At 40.1% G+C, this 20,918-nt stretch overlaps 1 protein-coding gene across 2 annotated transcripts; it reads right to left on the minus strand.

The window, feature by feature from the left end:
- Positions 1-1,719: 1,719 nt before the first annotated feature.
- On the minus strand, positions 1,720-13,369 carry CCT8 (chaperonin containing TCP1 subunit 8). Of its 2 annotated transcripts, XM_049835132.1 has the most exons (16): positions 13,222-13,369; positions 11,521-11,611; positions 10,816-10,895; positions 9,472-9,621; positions 9,024-9,204; positions 8,232-8,293; positions 7,458-7,595; positions 6,838-7,016; positions 5,808-5,874; positions 5,638-5,725; positions 5,412-5,527; positions 4,053-4,124; positions 3,688-3,852; positions 3,136-3,255; positions 2,615-2,713; positions 1,720-1,955 (listed from the first exon to the last, which is right to left on the minus strand). In XM_049835132.1, exons 1-15 carry the CDS (start codon positions 13,279-13,281, stop codon positions 2,621-2,623), a joined length of 1,662 nt encoding a protein of 553 aa, XP_049691089.1. In that variant the 5' UTR covers positions 13,282-13,369; the 3' UTR covers positions 1,720-1,955; positions 2,615-2,620. The 2 variants fall into 2 exon arrangements, with proteins under 2 accessions (XP_049691089.1, XP_049691090.1); XM_049835133.1 differs by lacking the exon at positions 2,615-2,713.
- Between the last annotated feature and the right edge of the window lie 7,549 nt (positions 13,370-20,918).

Below are 20,918 nucleotides of genomic sequence, written 5' to 3' on the forward strand. Positions count from 1 at the left end.
CTAAGAAAATGGGCAGTCTTATGTGTTCTTGTTACCCTTCCTTACAGTCATCAGCAGTAGCACTTGTGCAGCTGACTATATCAGTATGCCAATCCTTCTGAAAACTTGCTGAGTTTATTTTTCAGCCACACCAGCAACTGACTATAAAGTGAGCATTAGTGTAGCTGTTGTATGACAGCCTTATTTAGGCATAAGATAGTTCCCAACTTGATTTAGCCTTCCACTCCCTTTTGGCTGTGAAATAGAGTAGCACTGGCAAGCGTAATAAAAGGATTAATTATTGAAGTGGCTTGAATTTCAAGTGCAGTTCTCCTTTCCAGCTACTCTGAGACACACAAGCTGTTTACTTTCCAAGAGGAATCTTAACAGGGGCTTCAGCTGAAAGATTCCAGCACTCTGCATCATGCTAGCTATCACTGCTTGTTTATTTTTAAGGCCATTAGAATGAGATGCAGTTCACTGTTGTCAGGCTGCCATTTTGAGAGCATGGAGACTCTTGAAGGGTGAGGGTGAAATAGATGCATGTCACAAAAATGAATGTAGGCATTCATAGTCTGTAGACTACAGACCTGGTGCCATACTTAATTACTTCCAATATTCATTTGACTTTTTACACTTGATATTGGGTAAGGAGCACAATTAAGAGCACAAAAAGCTGCAACAGTTAGATTATGGTTTCCTGAGGTTATGAGCTCCTTCATCCACTGTACTGGCTGTAAGTTGCCCAGGCACTGGCAGCAGGGGCTGCAGGGCGGCCTCTGTGAGGAGAGGCCAGGGCTGCCCTGAGCCAGACACAGCTGGTTCCAGCCGGCTCCAACCCACCCACCACAGGGCACAGCTGAGCCCCACAGCCACCACAGCAGAGCCATGGGGAAAGCCTGTGTAAGAAAGGGCAAAACGCTGCCCGGCTGTGAGGGGAAAAGTGTGAGAAACAGCCCTGCGGGCACCGAGGGGAAGAGGGGGAGGAGGTGCCCCAGCAGGGATCTCCTGGAGAGACCACACTGGAACAGGTTGGCCCCTGCAGGTCATGGAGATGACCCTGCTGGACCTCCACACTGCAGCTGTGGAAACCCCCAGGCCAAAGCAGGTGGATGTGTGCCTTGAAGGAAGCTGCAGCCTGTGGCAAGGAACCCAGACTGGAGCAGGTTTTCCTGCCAGAAACTGCAGCCCAGGGAGGACCACACAGAAGCAGTTGTTCCTGATGGACTATAACCCACAGAGGAGGCTGATGCTGAAGCAGCTCATGAAGGTCGGTACCCTGTGGGAGGGGAAAAGCATGCATAAGAAGGAGCAGCAGAGAGGAGCTGTTATGGACTGACCACGACCCCCATTCCCTGCACCATGCGGTAGTGGAAGTGGTAGAGGAGTCCGGAATGAAGGAGTACAGCTGAGCCTGGGAAGAAGGGGAGATGAACAAGGCGTTTTAGTTTTTGTTCTTGTTTCTCACCCTCCAACTATTTTTAATTGGCAATAAATTAATTTTCCACGTGTTGAATTCATTTTGCCTGTGACAGTAACTAGCAAGTGACCTCCCTGTCTTTATCTCGACCTGTCAGCTTTTTCAACTTACTTTCTGACTCCATCCTGGTAAGTAATGGGCATCTGGCAGCTAGCCAAGGTCAGCCTCCCACACCCACACACTGTCATCCCCACACATGCACCTGCATTATTCACATACTGGGAACAACCATGTCACGCTAAGTCCAAATAAAATGACAGTTAACATTTTAACAGTGAGTACATTTATTTGAAGTTCTGCACTCCATTGGACACAATTCATAACTTAAAGGCAATAGAGCAAAACATTGTGACAGGCTCCAACTGCAATATTAAAAAACTCACATAATCATGTCACTTAAGAAGTACAGTTAAATTGTTCAGTCATTTTGGTCTTCATCCCAGTCTTTCCTTCCTGATGGAGGTTTAGGGCCACCAGCTGGTTTTGCCATAATGATCTTGAAGATAGTAGGGAAGTAGAAAAAGATAAGGTTAGAATCAGACTCTTACTCCAGCCCTATGATGCTGACTGTCAACATTCACTAAATTCATGCAGTTTCCCTACTCTGAACCTAAGCCAATAAATATTATTACCCATCTAACTGAGATATTCACAAATTAATTATTTTTTCTTGAAAATGGCAGAAGCTGAGCCAAAAAAAAAGGCTTTTACCTAATTTTTGCATGCAGATTAAGACTTCAGTTAGTCTACATAAAGTGAGTGCTTAAATAGGCTAATGAGTGACTGGTTTACAGGATGCACACTACAGAAAGCAGAATTATCAGAGCTATTGTTCTGAATTACTGAGTCTAAACATCACACTTCAAAAAGCATAAAGTCCAATAGTCCTACCATGTTAAAGGCTTGTTTTCTGCACTTGCTATAGTGACAAGTAAGGTAAAACTAAAACTGCGCTTGTGATCCCTTCAATGAAAATTTAGTTTTAGGTGTAAAATTCGTTAGCAAAGGCACAAATACAAAAGGTAGCAACAAGCACATGTAAGACAGCAGCACTACATGTCCGCAAGAAAGATATCATCTGCCATATGCTTGTCAATATACTCATGCATGCACTCACATACACAGATACCTCTCTGCTAGAGAAACAGAGCTTACTGCATACTATTTTTCAGGCTCATCTTTCCAGTCATCCTTATCCCAATGTCCTTGTTGCTTAGGGGCTTTTGGACCGCCTGCTGTTTTTGCCATAATAATCTACAGAAATTTTACATGCAAATACGTTTTTGCTAAAGTTCCACAAGATATATAAAGTTAAGATTTGTCATTAAAATTATAACCTCTGCTTTTCCTAAAAGTTTGATTTTTCATGTCAAAACAATATACGAGAGAAAGTTTCTTGTGTTAAATCTTGCTCCTAGGGAAGTTAGGATAACTTTCTGGATACAAGTATCAACTATCAAAAGAAACATTAATAGGGCTCCCATGGAAGCAGCAACATTGCAACATTACGAGCTCTTGAACAAACTGCTTCCTGGCTTTCGGAAAGAAACAAACCACGTTTTCAAGTATCCTATTTTTATGCCTTACATGCCTAGAAGATTCACATATTTTGCATTAGTGTTCTGCAAGCTGAGTTAAAGGTTTCAGTTCAGCACCCAAGTTACTTGTAAGCTTACCTGATCTACCCTCAGGACAGTTACTGCTGCATTTGTAGCTAGCTTGATACCCCAGGATTTTCCAAGGTATGTGTCTAATACACCAGCTTCCAACATATCCTTCACAGCAGCAGCTTCAGCCTATCAGACGGGGGAAAAACATTATTCAAAACTTTCTCAGGCTTCTACCTAGCAAGTTATTGGGTTTTGAAGGTTACGCATTTAGAACAAATTATCACTCTTCTGATCTCATCTCTCTTCAGAAAACCTTCAATCCTAATCCATTAGCAGGTAGACAAAATAAGTAATTACTAAAGGCTTACTCTCCATCACACGTTAGCTCAGTATCTCACTTTACCTCCTACATAAGGCCACTATACTACATTGAATTTAACTGCTTACTGATGAAAAAAACCCACTTTGGTAATACAATTCTAAGAAGTTATTCTTCTAGACTGTGCAACACAGAGCTTCAGTGATTTCAATTAATCCATAAATACTTCATACTGATACAATTATGTTTAAATATAACCCTGTACTGCAGAGCACCAACTAATGTGAGAGACTATTTACCTCAATATCAAATCCAACATTTTTATTCCCTTCCTGATGCACAGCATAAAGTTTGGAGATGACCTCATTAGCCTTTACTCCAGAGTTTTCTGCCAGTGCTCGAGGAATGGCTTCAAACGCCTCAGCAAACTTCTTGATGGCATACTGGTCAAGCCCAGGACAAGTCTAAAGTGAAGTTGAAAACCACGTCAGCATTTCAAAAACCTTAGGGAGGTATTTCCCCCCACATTTTTTATTTATTTATATGCATTAATACACATACGTATTCCGATATAAAATAATATGTATATATTTTTGTAAGTCACATATATATTTAAGTACATATGTTTGTGTATATAAAAAGTCAAAAAGCCCATTTGCTATACCTCTCCATAAGATGTGATCTGCTTGGCTAATTCAATCTCTGTTGCACCACCTCCAGGAACAAGACGTTTATCCTGTGAACAGACCATCCCAAAATGCAAAGTTTTGCTTAAAGCATCACATCAATTTTTACTTTCTAGAATTTATATCCTCTATCAAGAAGTAGACAATAGAACTTTATTCCATGCAGACTTACTAAGAATCTGCTTCAGAACAAACATGCATTGTAAGAGAAATTCACCAGAATTTACTCATTCATTCCAAATGTCTTTGAAGAAAAATAGCTTCTTTTGTAAAAAAAAAATAAAAAAAAAAAAAAAATGCAGTGGGGTTTGTGTCTGAGTTTTTTTGTTTGTTAGTTTTAAAAAACGTAATTTCAGCTCTTTGCTTACTAATAATAGAACTCCTAGATTTTCTCACTTTTTCCATTACCTTGTTGGGAAATATGCAGGAAACCAATCTACTCTACACTAAGTTTAATATGTCAATATGTATCACGAGGTGTTGAGTGTTTTTGTTTTGTTTTGTTCTTCAATTAAGCATTTTGTATATCCTTTGGCAAACCAACATCACTTAAGAACTCCCAGTCTTTTAAAAAGAAAAGTAATCATCATACATCAGAAGTTAGGACAACTCCTGGAGACAATCAAACGCAGTGTCTATGGCTGTTTCTGTACTCTAAATCAATGTGCACATGTTGGCATGTACAGGACATTAAGCGTCAAATGAAAGTTTAACATTTTTTGCATGCCACCTTCTGAGTAAATACACAAAGATTTCCTTCTGCATTTAAATAAAAAAATAAAATTAAAAAAAAATGAAAAAGGAAGAAAGAGTATTCAAGTCCACAAAAGCTGTTCAGAAAAAACTCTGAAAAACTGAATTCTTCCATCTATAAAGTGTCTCTGTAGTATGCGGAGGAAGCGTGTCTTGCAAACTAAATTGCTGGTTCATTGGTGACAACCAGTCAGTTCCTCCTGATCCCCAGTGACAAACAAAGCTATCTGGCTTTTTTTCTGTGCCTGGTTTCCAAGGAACATTACAAAACATTTAAGTAAATAGTCAACAAAGAGCTAACTATCATTACAAAGTGGTAGAACTAATCTATCTTCAAGAACTCGCCTCATTACTGGAAAATTGCATGCAGTATATGCTGAGCACCTTCTTTTATGTACATTGTATTCACAAGGATGTCGGCAGCTACCTTCTCTACACAGCCCTCTACACCTCAAAAGGGCTCCAGCTAACAATGTAAATATCTGCTACAGCCTTTGTAGCGAATGAGCACAAAGCAAGTCTGAGTCTTGCTTCAAACTGATCCATAGCTCAGTTTTGATAACTGAAGTGTTCTAGTTACTTACCCTTGTGAGTACTTTGAAAGTATTTACACCATCATCCACTGCTCTCTCTATGTCATCCATCAGATTGTCTGTAGACCCACGAATGAGTATAGTAGAAATGGCACCATCCTCCTTTTCTGTTCAGACAGACATGTGCATTACTAAATTAAGGTTGTTAGATGTAAAACACATATGAACATCACACTTCTAGAACAGTAGCATTAGGAGTTCTAAAGAACATACGTACCATGCTTAAACACAACAACTTGCGTATCCCCAACCTCTGACAAATATACACTATCGCAGTGACCCATTTCTTCTAGAGTAGGGGGAGTCTGGAAAGAAAAACAAGAGTTAAGAGATGAACATGCTCATCAGCTCTCTCTCCCTTCTGCTCCTCATTTGAAAAGTCCATACCAGTCTGGGTAGGGCTGTTGCACCAACAGTTTTGCACAATCTTCTCAGATCCCACTTTGAATTCAACCTTTAAAAGCAAGTTTCCAGAATAAATGTTAACATATGATTAAACATTCTCTTAACCTGGAAGCATTTTGTAAACTAATGACTCTATCAAAATTTACTGCATCAAGTTATAAAATCCACTCATCTATTTTTTTCAAGTTATAATTTTCTATTTTCAGGGAAGCTATGCAAATACTATTTTCTAAGAATCTAAAAACAAGTAAGTAGTTCAAATACATGGAAATTATCAAACTTCATCTTCTAGTGCATAAGACTTGAACTAATGTTTACAACACCTCCAAAATGATCCTTCTTTGTTATGCAAGAGATTACAGTATCATGCTCCATTTCCAAAGTTCAAACTTTTTGGACACCACCAATAAAGTTACAGCTTTCAATAAAGCACCACTAATTTGTGTGAGACCTGAGAGCTGCTGCTAGTAATTGGACTTTATGTTGTGCAGAATATAATTCAAGGATGTACAAACATGCCTTATTTATAGACAAGAAGATTCAAGGTCCACAAAAATGACAGAAAAGTATTAAGAATTAGTTCTTCCATCCATCAATACATTAGTGATGCACAGAGGCATATCTCATCATTGCTAAAACATCACATGAGAACTGTCACCAGGAGGGAACCATTATGGTTTAGTCTTACATGCCTTTGAAGCCACATCCCTCTTTACTAGATCCACAAATTTTGATATTCTTGATTTCAGTTGTGTTATAAAGGCACTTAAACCAGAATAACAGTATCACATACACAAGTAACTCCCCAATTAGCTGTCTATATAAAGGTGAAATACTATCAAGAAACATAAGCTATGAAACAACCAAATCACAGCTTAGGTTTTGATCCACTAGAAAACCAAATAGTCTGCAATAATTTCTTTCCAATTCACTTGAGAGGCAAAAGACAATATGGCAAGTACATTTCATAAACCTGGTAGATCAGATGCTTTTATGCTCTTCTAGTACTTACCTGACTAACATAAGATTGTATTTGTTGGCATAATGAAGTGCCATGTCTGCCACTTTGCCACCTGTTACTACTACATTTGCACCACTATCAGCAATAGCTTTGACTTGCAAATCCATTAGATTTTCTTCTCCCTTACTGAAATTCATCAGTTCTTCAGCATTCTTTATAAGTACAGTGCCCTAGTAAAACACATACACTGTTAACAATTCAGCATTAACTACATGCCTAACAGTTTTTGACAAATTATTTTGTTTCCCAACCTGTCCATAAACCTCAAGTCATCTTATTTTTAATACTACTGCCACCCTTCCCAGGCAATAGGGTAAAACAAGTCCAAAAAAGGGCAATTCTAGCATTTCTAGACAACCCTGAGGTTCAGACATTCTATCACATAGTTTGGCTCAAATAACCCAACAAAACCAGTAACAACTCCCCAACCCCAAAAACCCTGTATAGCAAAATTAGGTTCAGACGTTTTCTATCAACTTTTTTAAACTAGTGAACTCAATATTAACAAAAATATCTCAATCACCAAGTGTCAAGAATATTTATAGTTAAGTCTAAAAATAAGAGCACATGAGCATAAATAGCTATCTAATTTATTTTGAGCTTTAACATACCTTAGTTTCAGTTATCATACCATCAAAAGGGCAGGAATACACAGCTATTTTTGCATCTTTGACAGAAGTAACATCTCCTTCAGTTTCTTTTTTAAAAACCATGCCATGAAGTACTGAGGAAGCAGAGATACCAGCACCCTGAAGGGAAAGAAATGGAATGGGGGAATATATCATATCAATAATATGATCATTTACTGTCAGAAATTTGCATTACCCTTTATGAAAAGCAGTCCTTACTTTCACGGCAGCATAAAGAAATAAGACTTAAGCTGACTTAGCAACATCAAACATTGTCTTACAGGTTCCCATTTTAAGATTAGTTGGTGGTCCAGATTAAGGCCTGTGACATTCATTTGCTGTGCTCAACTTGTTATTTATTTACTAGAGAGTAAAAAACACAGGGGGAAATTCATACTACATATAAACTTGTTCCAGACCTACAAACCATACTGAGGCCTGACAAAAAGAATGCAAGATTAGACCGCTACATTTCCGGCAGCCTGCACCTTAGCCTAATCTTATGACTGGTTCTATAACAAAATCAACATCCCTGTGTATAATTTAAGTTCATGTATCTGATTTAGGGTAAACTTTCAATATTAATGATTTTTGTTTCTGAAAGCTGCTACTCAGCACTAAACAAGGAACATAAACGCATGCCACAACAGAGATTAGAATAGAAAAGACACTTTCAAAATTTAAAGATCTAAAAATTAACTTTCATTGAACTGTTTACCTTAATAATACAGCAAAGCTAACTACTTGCTAACTTACCACAATTTTGCACACTCTGATATTATCAACGTTGAAATGACCAGAATCAGGAAGAATAGAAACTGTTTGGTGAACAAAGAAAGAAAAAGAAAAAAACAAAAATAATGAATTTGTATTACTTAATGAATAAAGTAGAACACCACCACCATAAATAATGCCTGCAGTTTTTCTGAAGTACTAAAATGTAATGGTTTGAGATGCCTGCCTAAATTTAAGGCAGTTATAATCTGCTAATAACCTGCATCAAGAGAAACAGAAATTTTGTTTTTACAATGTAGTAATCAGAAAGCAATATCTATTCAGGCTGCTCAATTATCTAAGTCCAAATATCCATTTACCTTCAAGAGCGAAGTCTGACCCAGAATACTTTGAAAAAACACTTAAACTAGACATGAAAGTATTTTCTTGGAAAACTAAATGGAGGAAACAACACAACTACAGTCCTGCTTCCATTGTTCTGTGGCTGAGACTAGTAACAGCTTACCTGAAGTGTAATACATCTTCCAAATGATAAAGAAGAGGAAGAAAGATGGGGTTCTGCTTTAAGAAGACTAGAAAGCTAGTTCTATAAATGTTTAGTAGAAAACACAGACCTTTCCTGAGCCACAATGCCAACAAAGAGTTCAAAACGAGAAAGAAGGTTATACTCATTTCAGAGGCTAAAGCTTTCCATCCAATTCAACCTGGTAAACCAACCATACCTTTTATCTTCCATGAAGACATTAGTAATTATCATAAGCAAACTTACTCAGTTTTTTAGATGCATGCACTCATCTATTCTTGTCCACTTACCACAGGCCTGAGCAATAAGTTTTGCCAAAAAACGTTCATTGCCATATTGTTTGCTCATCACTGAAGTGTGCAACAAAGATGCCACTTCTTCAACATCTCGAAGGTTCTTTGCAGAACAGCACACCAAATCTGGAAGAATTTCTAGGGCTTTCTTGCAAGCCTTTTCATATCCTTCAATCACCTGTGCAGCAAACAATAAATATTCACTACACTATTTCACTATGCATTCATACTGCTTCCATCTCCTTCTCAAAGGGCCATAAAACACTAACAAATGCAAAAGCTTACAAGGAAGCAAGCAATCACAAGCAGCAAAACATATACTGTTCTTCCATACATCACTAAAACAGTTCAGAAGGAAGCAGACAATTCATAACATGATGCAAGAATACTGACCAGTGGCAATCTGAATTCAAGCGATGTGAATTGTAGTAACAATATAACTTGCCTCCGAGACTGATAACCCCATCCTCAGAAGGTCTTCTGCTAACTCCAGAAGAACTCCAGCAAAAACAAGGACAAAGTTTGTTCCATCTCCAACTTCTTGCTCTTGCATGTGGGAAGCCATCACAAGCATTTTTGCAGCAGGATGCTGGACCTTTAAAAGAAGTTACACATCTTAGTTACTAATATCCCACCTAGACTACAGTTCCAGGTTTTTCCTCTGCATCCAGTATAAGCTCTTTTATTTCAAATTGTATCTAGAGATACTAAGAATGCAAAAAATTGGAAAAGAAAGCACCACAGATTATCTTATCTTAATTGGCTAACTTCCCTAACAAGCAAAAGTACAAATATTATGAAAAAAATAAACTCAGAGAACTGAACATTCCCCCTACAACATGAATTAGGCATCCTTGATACTGGTTCTATGCTATTTTTAAAGGATGCAGTGGCTTCATAATCAAGCTCTGCAACAGGAAAGCTGCCTGAAGTTAAGATCTCCAACCTGAATTCATGTGTGACATGCAAAATAGACGTCTAAAGCACAGTTTAATCCTAGTGGTTTTTCTGCTTAAAGATTGCACTGCTTTCCCTTTCTTTCAAAAGAAATGCACTAAAAATGCTGTATTCTTGCATATAACTAAAGCAACTGTCATTTTATCCCAGAAAGTAACATGCAAGACTAGTTAGATTAAGTAACTAGTCCGCAAATAATTTTTTAAAAACAGAACTGAGACTTCCACCACTATTCTACTTATACCAGACACTAACACAACGCATTAAGTAAGGAAATGGTTACATTATTTCTATCAGTAAGTACAGAATTCAGTAAAATATTATTTGTGTTGTGATAAAAATATGAATTTGATAGAAAAGATTAGGACAGGTCAGTCTTTCCACACTTTTACTGTATTCACAGGAAGATGCTGCTATATCCTCAAGCTTCTTAAATCCAGTTAATGTATTCTAAGCAGACAGGAGAAAGTGGCAACCACCAACACTAGGAGATTAACACAACAGCTATTTCAGAGTTTTCCAAACACTGTATTGTCTAGACAAACCCTCTTCTAAATCTACACTGGTTTGGGGGGAAAAAAAAGTAGGCAATTATTAAGCATCTCCTGCAACTACTTAATGTTGCTTTACAAAAAGTTTTCTACTCCTCACTGTGGATATAGCTCATTGACTTTACTCAAATGCAGTGAAAAATGTAAATTATTTACAAAATGACATATGTAAATTATCTGACAGGGTGACATGTATTTCTTTATTAACATTCACAACCATAGCAGCCCATGAACAGAAACACTAGTTCACAACTGACATCTTCTGGAGCAAGAAAACTTACCTCCAGCTCTCTCAAGATAGTAGCAGCATCATTTGTAACAAAAAGCTTCTCCAGGTGATTGATAACCATTTTGTTCATTCCTAACGAGAGGAAAAAAAAAATTAAAAATCATTCATTAGGCAAACATCACTTTGTACACAGATACCATTTCATAACTTTCAGGTACATCTCACACATTAAAACCCTAGCCCTATTTATAATTTAAGAACCTAAAAGATTTTTACAAAATTACACTTTGGTGCATGTTACATTAAGGAGAAAACAATAGTTTCTGAATAAGCTGTTTTCTCTTCAAAAATATTAGTATATCATTTAATTAACTGATGCTGGAGAACACCTTTTGTTTTGGTATATCTGACCAGACACAATATGGTTACGTTCGTTATGACTATCTACCAAGTTATTTTCTTTCCCTTAATTTTTGCGGGTCTTCCATATAGCAGTAAGACAGCAAGGAGGACACAGTAACTAGTACAAAAACCTGGCAAAGGCAGATACATTATGCATAACTCAATAGCTAAGTCTGATCTAACCAAAGTCTGATCTGTATAGCCACAAAGACTATATTTAGAGTTCTAGAGCAAGTCCAATGTGTCTCCTCAAGAAACAAACCGTTGCTTCTTCAAACAAACAGTCAAGGTAGGTTTAGCCTTCAAACATAACATTTTGCTCAAAACCACTACAATAATTTTAGGATTTATTTACCATTTGGTCCATAAGCTGTACGGGTGGTTTGAGCAAGTTCTTTGCATGCCTGGATGTTCCTATAGACAGCTTCTTCTAGTCCTGAATAATGCTAAAAAGAAAAAAGTTCTGCTCAGAAATAGGCTTTCTAACAAAAAAGAAAGGGACAAACTAGTCATTTCTCATCAAAGCATGAATAATTTACTGAGTCCATGAAAGTTTTTGATTAATTTAGATTTGGTATTTCACTTAAAGTTTAAACAGAAACTAAACCTTACCCAAAGACAGTGAGAAAAGAACTACTGTGTACTCCTTCTCAACTAGGCAGCTCAGCAGGCACGATAAGCTTCTGAACAGAGAATTTGAACAGTGACTCAATTTTCAAAAGTTTGCATCTCTTAAGTCTTCCAAAAAAGTTAGTGGCATGCCAAAGGGAAACAGAAAATAACCAATACCAGATTGAAGAGAGGCAAGGGTTTTGTAAGCATGTGTTTTTGTACAAGCTTCTTTATTCACAACTCTGTATTCCACAAAATTCATTTAACTCACTTGTACATTCAAACATGTTCGATTTGAAAATTCAGAAGCAGAACGATTCATAAAATATTTGTGTTTGCGAAGCTGATCAGCCTGGCTCCAGTTTGGAAGCCTTAAGAAAAGGAGAGATCCTCAGAAAAGGCAGGGTAAAACGTAGTGTGTGGCCCATAAAGAGAACGGACAAAAGTACTCTCTAACAATATATAATCTCTAAAGGCAAAACAAACATCTCAAAATGCCACCTGCTTCCTTGTTTTGTAAAAGTCTGCTCTTGCTATTCTGGCCTTGAATTCTCTATTAGAGAACCAGCATCTAGGCTGCTTTGTTTCCCTGCTCTCCCCCTGCCCCTGACATGTGCCACTCCTTGTCTCCCAAGGAAGATTCTGAAAAAAGAAAAAAAGAAAAAAAAAACCCCAAAACAGGGCTTTCTGAGTTGCTAACTTCACTGTCCTTTCTATTAACTAGCAGCAATCACAAACTTTCTTCCATTTATTTTCCCATGCAATTAAAAAAAAAAAACCGCCTTGCTTGCTTTCTGTCCACTTTTTCAAAGAAAGCTTCCATCAGGCACAGCACTTGCCTACTATCAAAATCTTCATTACGTTAATGTTAAATACAACGAGCGCTGGCCGAGGCACTTTTCTCAGCGGCCCGGCAGCAGAGAAGGCGTCCAGGAACCTACAGAACAGGCGGGGGACACGCATCTGAACAGCTAAACCCACAGGGCCCGGCCGCGTTTTGCCCACCACGGCCTACAGGCGGCCTCCGAACGAAACGCCTCCCCGACATCGCCTCACAGCCGAGGCACGAGCCGGGCACACAGCTCGGGGGGGAGCGCCGGCCCCCGGGAACCCACGCAGCGCCCCCCGCGCCGACGAGAACCGGGGGCCGCGCCGACGGGCGCGGGCAACGTGGGCGCCGGCCCCGGCGGAGCCTTCTCGAAGGCCGCGTGCGCCAGGCGCCGCCCTCCTCTCTCCGCCGCCCCGGGCCCGCGCGCTGAGCGGCGGCGCGGGGCGGATCCCCGCAACGGCCCGAAGCCGGGCGCCACCAAAGCCGGGGGGCGGGGAGCGTGAGGCCCCGGCCCCGGCGGCCTTCCAGAACCTTCCCCGAGCCGCCGCGCTGAGACTTCCCCCCTCCCCACCCCATCTTCCGGAGGCAAGAGCGCCTGCCTGGCACCACGCTCACCTTCGCCCCCTCCTTAAGCATCTGAGCGAAGCCCGGAGCCTTGGGGACGTGCAGCGCCATCTCCGCTCCGCTCCGCACCGGCCAAGCACCGCACCGAACCGGGCCGCGCCGCGCTGCGCCGGAGACGACGGGAGGAGGGGGCCGCGCAGGCGCGATGAGGCAGCCTCGCTGGCCGCAGGCTAGACGAGTTGCGCCCAGGGAAGGTCGATAGCGGGGCGGGGCGCAGGGAGACGGCGGCCGGCGGTGTTCCTGCTTCTCCTCAGAACAGGCGGCGGGCGGCGCGCGGGCTTCGGCTCTGGGATCGGGCGGCGCCCTGCTCGTCAGCCGGGAGGGTTCCCTCAAAGCCGCGTCCCGTGAAACACCGCCTCGCCTGACATCTTCCTTTCCCCGCAGTCCCGGCTGAGCCCGCCAGCAGGCCGCCTAGCCGGCAGCCTGACCGCCGGGTATAGGCCTCCGAGTTTCGAAAAGAGAGTGAAGATTGGTAGGACGGGAAGCATTTAGAGCTTGCTAGCTTGAGGGGTGACTGGCTTGTCCTGTGACTGTGCGTTTTGCTTTCGGTAAACAAAACCAACCAAAGTCGATGGTTAATCTCACTTTTACAGTATTTATGTAACATTTATGTCGTTTATTTAAAAGGAAAAGAGCCCAGTTCATGTTTTTCTGGAAGGGGTGGGATAGCATTACTTGATTCGTTGTACTATGTGCAACTCACCACCTCTTTTTGTCAGGGGTGCCGAGTGGTGGTGGCCTTTCCTATGAGTCGTTGTCTGTGTAGTAAAGCGATGAGCAGTATGTGGCGGTGGCTGGTGTTGGCTTCTTCACAGTCTTTCTTTCACCGTCAAGTTCAGCATACTGTCTCCCAGGCATTTCTCTGAGTACATTTAGTGATACATGTCCCAGAAACAGTGAAGAGCCTTCGTTGCCACGGATGGCAAAAACTGGTCATAAAACTTTGCAGACTCCAGTTGGGTATTGCATTTAGCACATACCTGACTTGTTCAAATGGAAGCAAAATGTACTGATAGGAAGACTTAAGTACAGTCAAGTCCTCATTATCCAGGGTAATCTCAAGTCATACACATGCTACAGGACATGCTGAAGAGTTCACCTTGACATCTCTACAAACAGCTGAGAGAGATCAGCTCAGGATCCAGCCAGGAGACAGTGGAGGTGCTTTTATATGGAGCTGCTTTAGGTTTGGTAACTTATTAACTTTGCTTCTGTGCCACACAAAATCAAACATACTGATTCAAGACAAGAACTTCAAGGCCCTAGAAATAATACTGCTGCTTTTAGGCCACGTGGTATCTGAGCCTGAAACCCAGCAGAGGCTGAGCTGCTCCACCTCTGCATCACAGATAGGCTGCCTGCAAGGCTAATTAAATCACTTAATATGTGTTGCTTAAGCAACCTCAAGAGGACACACTTGGTTTAGTTTTACCATCCTATAATTGTTAAAATTCAATCAGTTTTAACTTGTAACACATCATGGCAGTATAAAAAAGAGTGGTGGTAGAAAGAAAAGCTAAATAAAGCACCCTGTGAATGAACTTAAAAAAATCTGTATGCAGTTTTGCTAGAAGTGCTTAGAGGCAGATGCCACCTGCAGCAGAAGACGGAAGCTATTCAGCCCTGACTATCATGACCAAGAGTGTGGGCACTTCCAAATGGAAGTGCTGGGGTTTGACGTAGGGGCATAACACCATTTATCCTTCTCTTCTCTCTTCCAATGTATCCGCACCACAGTGCAGCTAGGAAAGAAGGAAATGTTCATCTTGTTCTACAGCCAAGACACCAGAAACTGTATTTTATAAAGCAACTTCTGTAATCTATTGTTAGCCACAGACATCAAAGGAGGTACTTACTCCCAAGTCAATGCAGAAGACTTTTCATAGTCATGAGCATGAAGTCATGGGCAGTATATCAATAGTGGAATACATTCTAGTCAGAGACACTCATTTTAGTGCAGAAAGGAAAGATGGTTCAAGTGGTTAGACTGCTGATCAGTCACTGCAGGATGCGTTTCAACTCTCTGTGACTAATACCCTGCATGACCTAAGTCAAGTCTATAGTGATTCATCAACACTTAAAAGTTTTGTCATTTTTTTACCGTATATTTTGCATTCTCAATGCCATCACCTGGATGTAGCTACCTCATTGTTGCAGGACTTAACATGAGTACGGTTTTTTTCCAGATGGGAAATAGAATGATAAATGATGAAATGGCTTCCTGGAAATTTTGCAGTCTTCAACTAGGAAGCTCATGGCTTTTTCCTGTAGGATCCTATCACTTGCCTAGGTGGATTGCCAACCTGGACTTAAATTATGATGCCCCAAACAGTATTGATTTGTATTAAAAATGTTTCTGAGCTCATTGGTATACATTGGTATTATTCTCCTTTCTTGATTTTCACCAAGACAAATAACAGAAGGGTCAAGGCAATAGTATGTAGAATGCTAAAGAAATGGAATTTTGCTATTACAAACACTTCTCAAGTTTACATTCATTATAACCTTTCCCCAACAAGAAAGGCTGAATTTTTATCTTTTCATAACTTCTGAACTATGTTCTCTGATTTTTCAGGGATGGCCTCTCCAAAGCACTCACTTTGTGAGAAACTTAGTAAATGTTAGCTCAGAAATTACATCAAGGGTTATTATTGCCTGGCAATGTGGTGTGTTAACCTTGTGAGCATTCATCCTACTAAGAAGGTGACATTCCCGTTCTGAGTCTTGAATAATTAAAATGCTGTTATTTAATTAATCTCTCAAGTGATTATATACAGGAAATGTAGCTGGCATAATGTTGGAACTACAGCAAAAAGCAAAGTCAGCTCACACAGGCCAACAGTAACCATCGCAGCATTGTACGGTGCTTCTGGTTAAGTGAACTCTGCTTGAGTAAAATAAGCAATTTGGGGGTGAAAGATTCAACTCTTCTTATTCAGCACTTCAGCTGTCCGGTTCACTCCAGTTTAGGCTTCTTTCTAAGTGTTGATTTTGCTTGGAGAAGTAAATTTACCCATGTTTGTTTCTACTCATAATATTGCAGAGTCAAAAAGTCAGTGTTGCTCAGTTCCACACTCCAGGACCAGTATGTTAATCAAGGACAGTGAACACAAAGGCAGCCCTATCTCTGGCTGCTTGTTTCACCTATGCATTTTCCTTCCCCTTCTCTCAAATCCTCTCTTGCCAAACATTTGTGCGCCTGTGCGATGAACCAGATTAGGGAAGAGATCTGCATTAAGACTAACCCAAAAGAAGCCCGGCCAGCTTTCAGCTTTCCAGCTCACTACATGGCTGTGCAAAACCTTGACCTGGCACAAGGGAAGATGAAGGGAGACAGGGCAGCAGTCTCTGTGTGGCAGTGCTGCCTTATGCTATCTTCAAATATTTCTGGAACTGCCCTGTTGGTACAGTGCTTTTACTGAAGTTTATGCTAGCTACATTTTTTAAAGTCAGAATACCACTAAAGCTAAAATACGTATGTATGTTTGTGATTATGAATATATACAATATGCATATATATTAATCTGTATTAAACAATCACTAAAACATCTCTTTCTGTTATAATCAGGAGTTACTTGGTACTTACTGGCTAATCATGACTTTGACTTGGCCTTGATCTTTTTTTAGCTACTCGTCTACACCATTTAAATTCTGCACAGACATTGCCATCCTAAAAGACCATCCAAAGGTCAGAGGGTTGGCTATTGGCAGTTGGCTGCCCTTTCACCAGCCAAAATCTATTACTGTACATATGGAAATCCCCATCTTATCTGTAGGCACATGTTTGTCAAATTCTAGGATGGCAAAATTTTAACAAGATCTTCAGAAGTTCATAGAAAGGACAGAATGTTAATTTCTGTTTGCTTATTCAGCAGTGGGAACCTGAGCAATTGGAAAAGAAGGGATAGAAAAGTATCATCTGCTGAAGTTGTAACATCTGACTGTGTTTGTCCAACAGCACTGACATCTGGCCAATGAAAAAACGTGAGTGGCATCTTGAGGGAAGCCTGAGGACCATACCTAGTTTGCAGAGAATCATGCTTATACCTGAAACAGAGAATTGTGAACCACATAGGGCTGAACATTCAGGGTGAACATAATTCTCTTAGTAACAGCAGCAGCAGTTACCTCAGCTTTTCCCAAATTGTGCTTATCTCACTTGTGACATAATGAGAAGGAGCACTCTCATCAACTGGAGTACTTCTAATCAACTAAGTACTTCTTAGGTCATTGGTCCACAGCTCCTGGGTTAAATGCTACCCTCATCCCAGGCTTATCTCACTTGCTGGTGCAGAGGATTGCAAACCAGACAGGAAAGCAAGATTTTCTTACCATTTGTGTATTCTTACCTCAGTGTATGTGCTTTCTGCTATAGCTAATCCAGTTAGCTTGAGTCACTGGAAAGCACTTCTGGGGATTTTAGAGCACTATTGCCTTTGCATGGGATCAGTAGATTAAATTGTTTGAAAATGTTGACATATTAAAATAGTGGTGACAGTCCCCAGCTCAGTTAAGGATCCAGTATGTTTGATTCTAACTGCACAAGTAGCAAGAGTTCAGAGGTTCCTCTGAACAAACAAGATTGGAAAAGATGATAATCTCAGAAAAGAATCGATGCTGTATGTATTGTTTTTGTATTGCAAATACAATCAAGGTATAAAATCATGCTGTGACACTGATACAGTACAGACCAAAATACAATTCAAGAGCCTCTACTTCATGAGAGAAAGCAAAATTGTTGAGGTCTTTCTGGTTTTGATGTCATAAGAAAGCAAGCATAATTGAGCAAAACTGACATGTCTTCTAGATGGTGAGTTCTGTTTTATATGAGGTCAAATCCAGTATCAGGTAAAGGCTAGAGAAACATCTCTCTTCAGTTTTCAAAGTGGTAATATGGGAACTTTTTTCCAGTGGAGTGCATAGGAGCCTGCAAATACAAGCCAACTGGTTTTGAAAGTTCTTCTGTTCTTGTTGGGGTGGGAAGAATTTATCAGTACCTATATGGATGTGGAAACTTGGAGAACATCAAACTGCTGAGTGAAGGAAATAGCAATTTTAGGCTGTAATTAGAAAAGTGGAAGAGGGTGGCAGGCTCAGCATTGAAGAGATGAAGACTTCTGCAGAAATAGCACCCAAAGGAAGTCATGAAGAGTAAAATAAATAACAACTGTCTGCAGACTCCTGGAAAAAAAGCTGCTACCACACCTGATTTGCACTTCTTTCAGCTCTGCAAACACTAAAAAAAATTTGTGGCTAAAAGGTAGGGTTCTGAGATCAAGACCACAACTTATATTGGTTGGCACCTGGGCCACTGAGATCTGTGGGTCTTCTTTCTTCACTGTGCCATGCCTTGATGTGGATGCCCAATTTGCAATTTTCTAAGAATGGTCTAAACTAGAAACAATAAGTACTAGATCTTCAGGACAAAGACAGAGGTTTTTACAATTTTTAATACTTTGTTTCTCTACTCAAATAATTTTAAAGACCTTGTCCAAGGAACTAAAAAATTTGTTTCTCACATTGTCCCCATTCTTATTTGGGGATTAATTTTAGGGTTCTTAATCATGTGTCACCTGTTAAGAAATCCCTTAATTCTCCAGAATTCAGGTCAGTGGGAGTTTTGTGGCCCACCTGTTGCTGAATCAGGCCCAGGGTCTGCAGAGCACAGAGCATGACCCACCAGCATGACCTGGGGAACTACTGTGTGTCCCATTATTTTCTGGCTACTCTGTCAGCCCCATATATCTGCCAGCAGCTTGGAAATTGGCCTGAATCCGTGCTTGGTTGTGAATCAAAAGAATTCCAAAGACACCTTTGCACACCTCATTTCTGCACTGCATAACCTTCCTAGCTGTAACTAAGGATCATAGCTCGCACAGTAATGCATGGTCTTTCCTATGTGATTCTTGAAGTGTTTAAAGAAATGTTAAAGAATAAATGCTGTGCACCTCTGCAAAGCAGGAGATACTATACCACACTGTACAAATAAGGGAATCATGCCACAGTGTAGTAAGAGCCAAAGGCCATAGGATGGATTCATGCCAAAAATTGGGACGATCGCACAGGACTTGTTCCCAGTATTGCATGCTAAATTCCAGAAGTGTGTTCTTATGTCTGAACAGTAGACACATCACCTACTGCCTAAAAAACCTGTTAAGTTGAAGACTACCATTGCTATTTAAATTCCACAGTAGAGAAAAATAAAGTAATATATATGTATGAATAAAATAATTATGGACATTTACCAAAGTATCATTTAAGCATGCAGCACACTTTACATATAAAGAATAAGCAGAGAACATTTTGTAATAAACAACTTTAAAACAGGTAATTGTGAATGTACTGGTGTTGTAATACATACAACAAAAGAAAAATTAATGTCCTGGAGGTTTATTTAATAAGAAAATCACCCTAATGTACATTTAATCATCAGGAACTAATGTTTGTACTGTGCTACGACAATATGTAAAGCTACCAAAATACAGGATTACTTTGTTCACTCAGATTTGCGTGTATTTGCTAAGTATTTGATCTCCGATGCTTTCCATACTACACAACGAATGAGTGAAACCAGAATGAGAGAACTAGGCTGAGGGAAGAAAAAGGATGTTACCAGACATCGAAGTTCCAAGGTGAAGGTGGCCACACCACATCCCTGACTCAGCAGTATCAGTAATTTTTGTTGTCGGCTATCAGCCAGATTTAATTCCAAACCCTGTATTGGGGTTAAAATTCTTGAAAGAGTAATTGAGCAGTAAAGAAATCTCTGCCCTTTTTGCTTTTGAAGAATAATTGTCCCAACTGTTTTTCATTGATGGTACTGCTTACCTTACCAACTCTGCAGGCTAGGTGTTCATTGCTTAGCAAAGAATAGATTTTATCTGTGTTGCATTTGAGCTTCTTCATTTCTATGATTTTATTTTTTTTAACATAGTACAGTGAATTGAATGTCTAAATGTTTGTTATGCATCTTTATGGTTCAGGTTCTGAGTTCTATTGACTAAAATATGGGCATCAGCAAGCCATGTGTGAGATTCACAACAGATTCTCTACTAATCATTTGCTTGCATGAAAATGGTCCAAACCACATATTACAGCATCACATCAGTTATTCTGATCCACTAACAGATGTCCTTGTTGTCAGCCAGCTGGCAAAGAGACAGCAGAAGACATTAAACCAGTGCTTGAAGTGGGACAATATGTGGCAGCAAGCCATATCACCACTCTCTTACTTTGAACATCAGCATGTTGTGGGTTTAGGATGGGATCATCTATGTTCCCAGCACCTGCAGAAACAGAGAGAGCAGCTGTCTTGTTTAATCACTTACAAAGGCTTTGGATAGGTTGGCCCAGAAGACACCACCTTCACAGAAAGGAGTGGTGGAAGGCAGAGTGTACAGCATTCCAAACCATACTGCTGTGGTTTTGCTTCATTTGAACTTAATTTGCTTTATTAATAAAAGCAGACATGTGACAATTAGACTTGCTTTGTGCACAAACTCAAAAAAATACAGTGGAATAGGGTTCAGAAAGATATCTTGGGGAAAGACAAGAAACCCAAAGCAGTCATTCAGCAGTGTGTGATTCCATTTATAATGCTTTTGAAAACACAAGTGTAACTCCCTTTGCTCTTATCAGTGGTTTGATACCTGCTTTTCAAGACTTCAGTATCCCTGAAATTTGAACTC

This window comes from Accipiter gentilis, chromosome 32, assembly GCF_929443795.1.
Source record: "Accipiter gentilis chromosome 32, bAccGen1.1, whole genome shotgun sequence".
NCBI lineage: Eukaryota > Metazoa > Chordata > Aves > Accipitriformes > Accipitridae > Astur > Astur gentilis.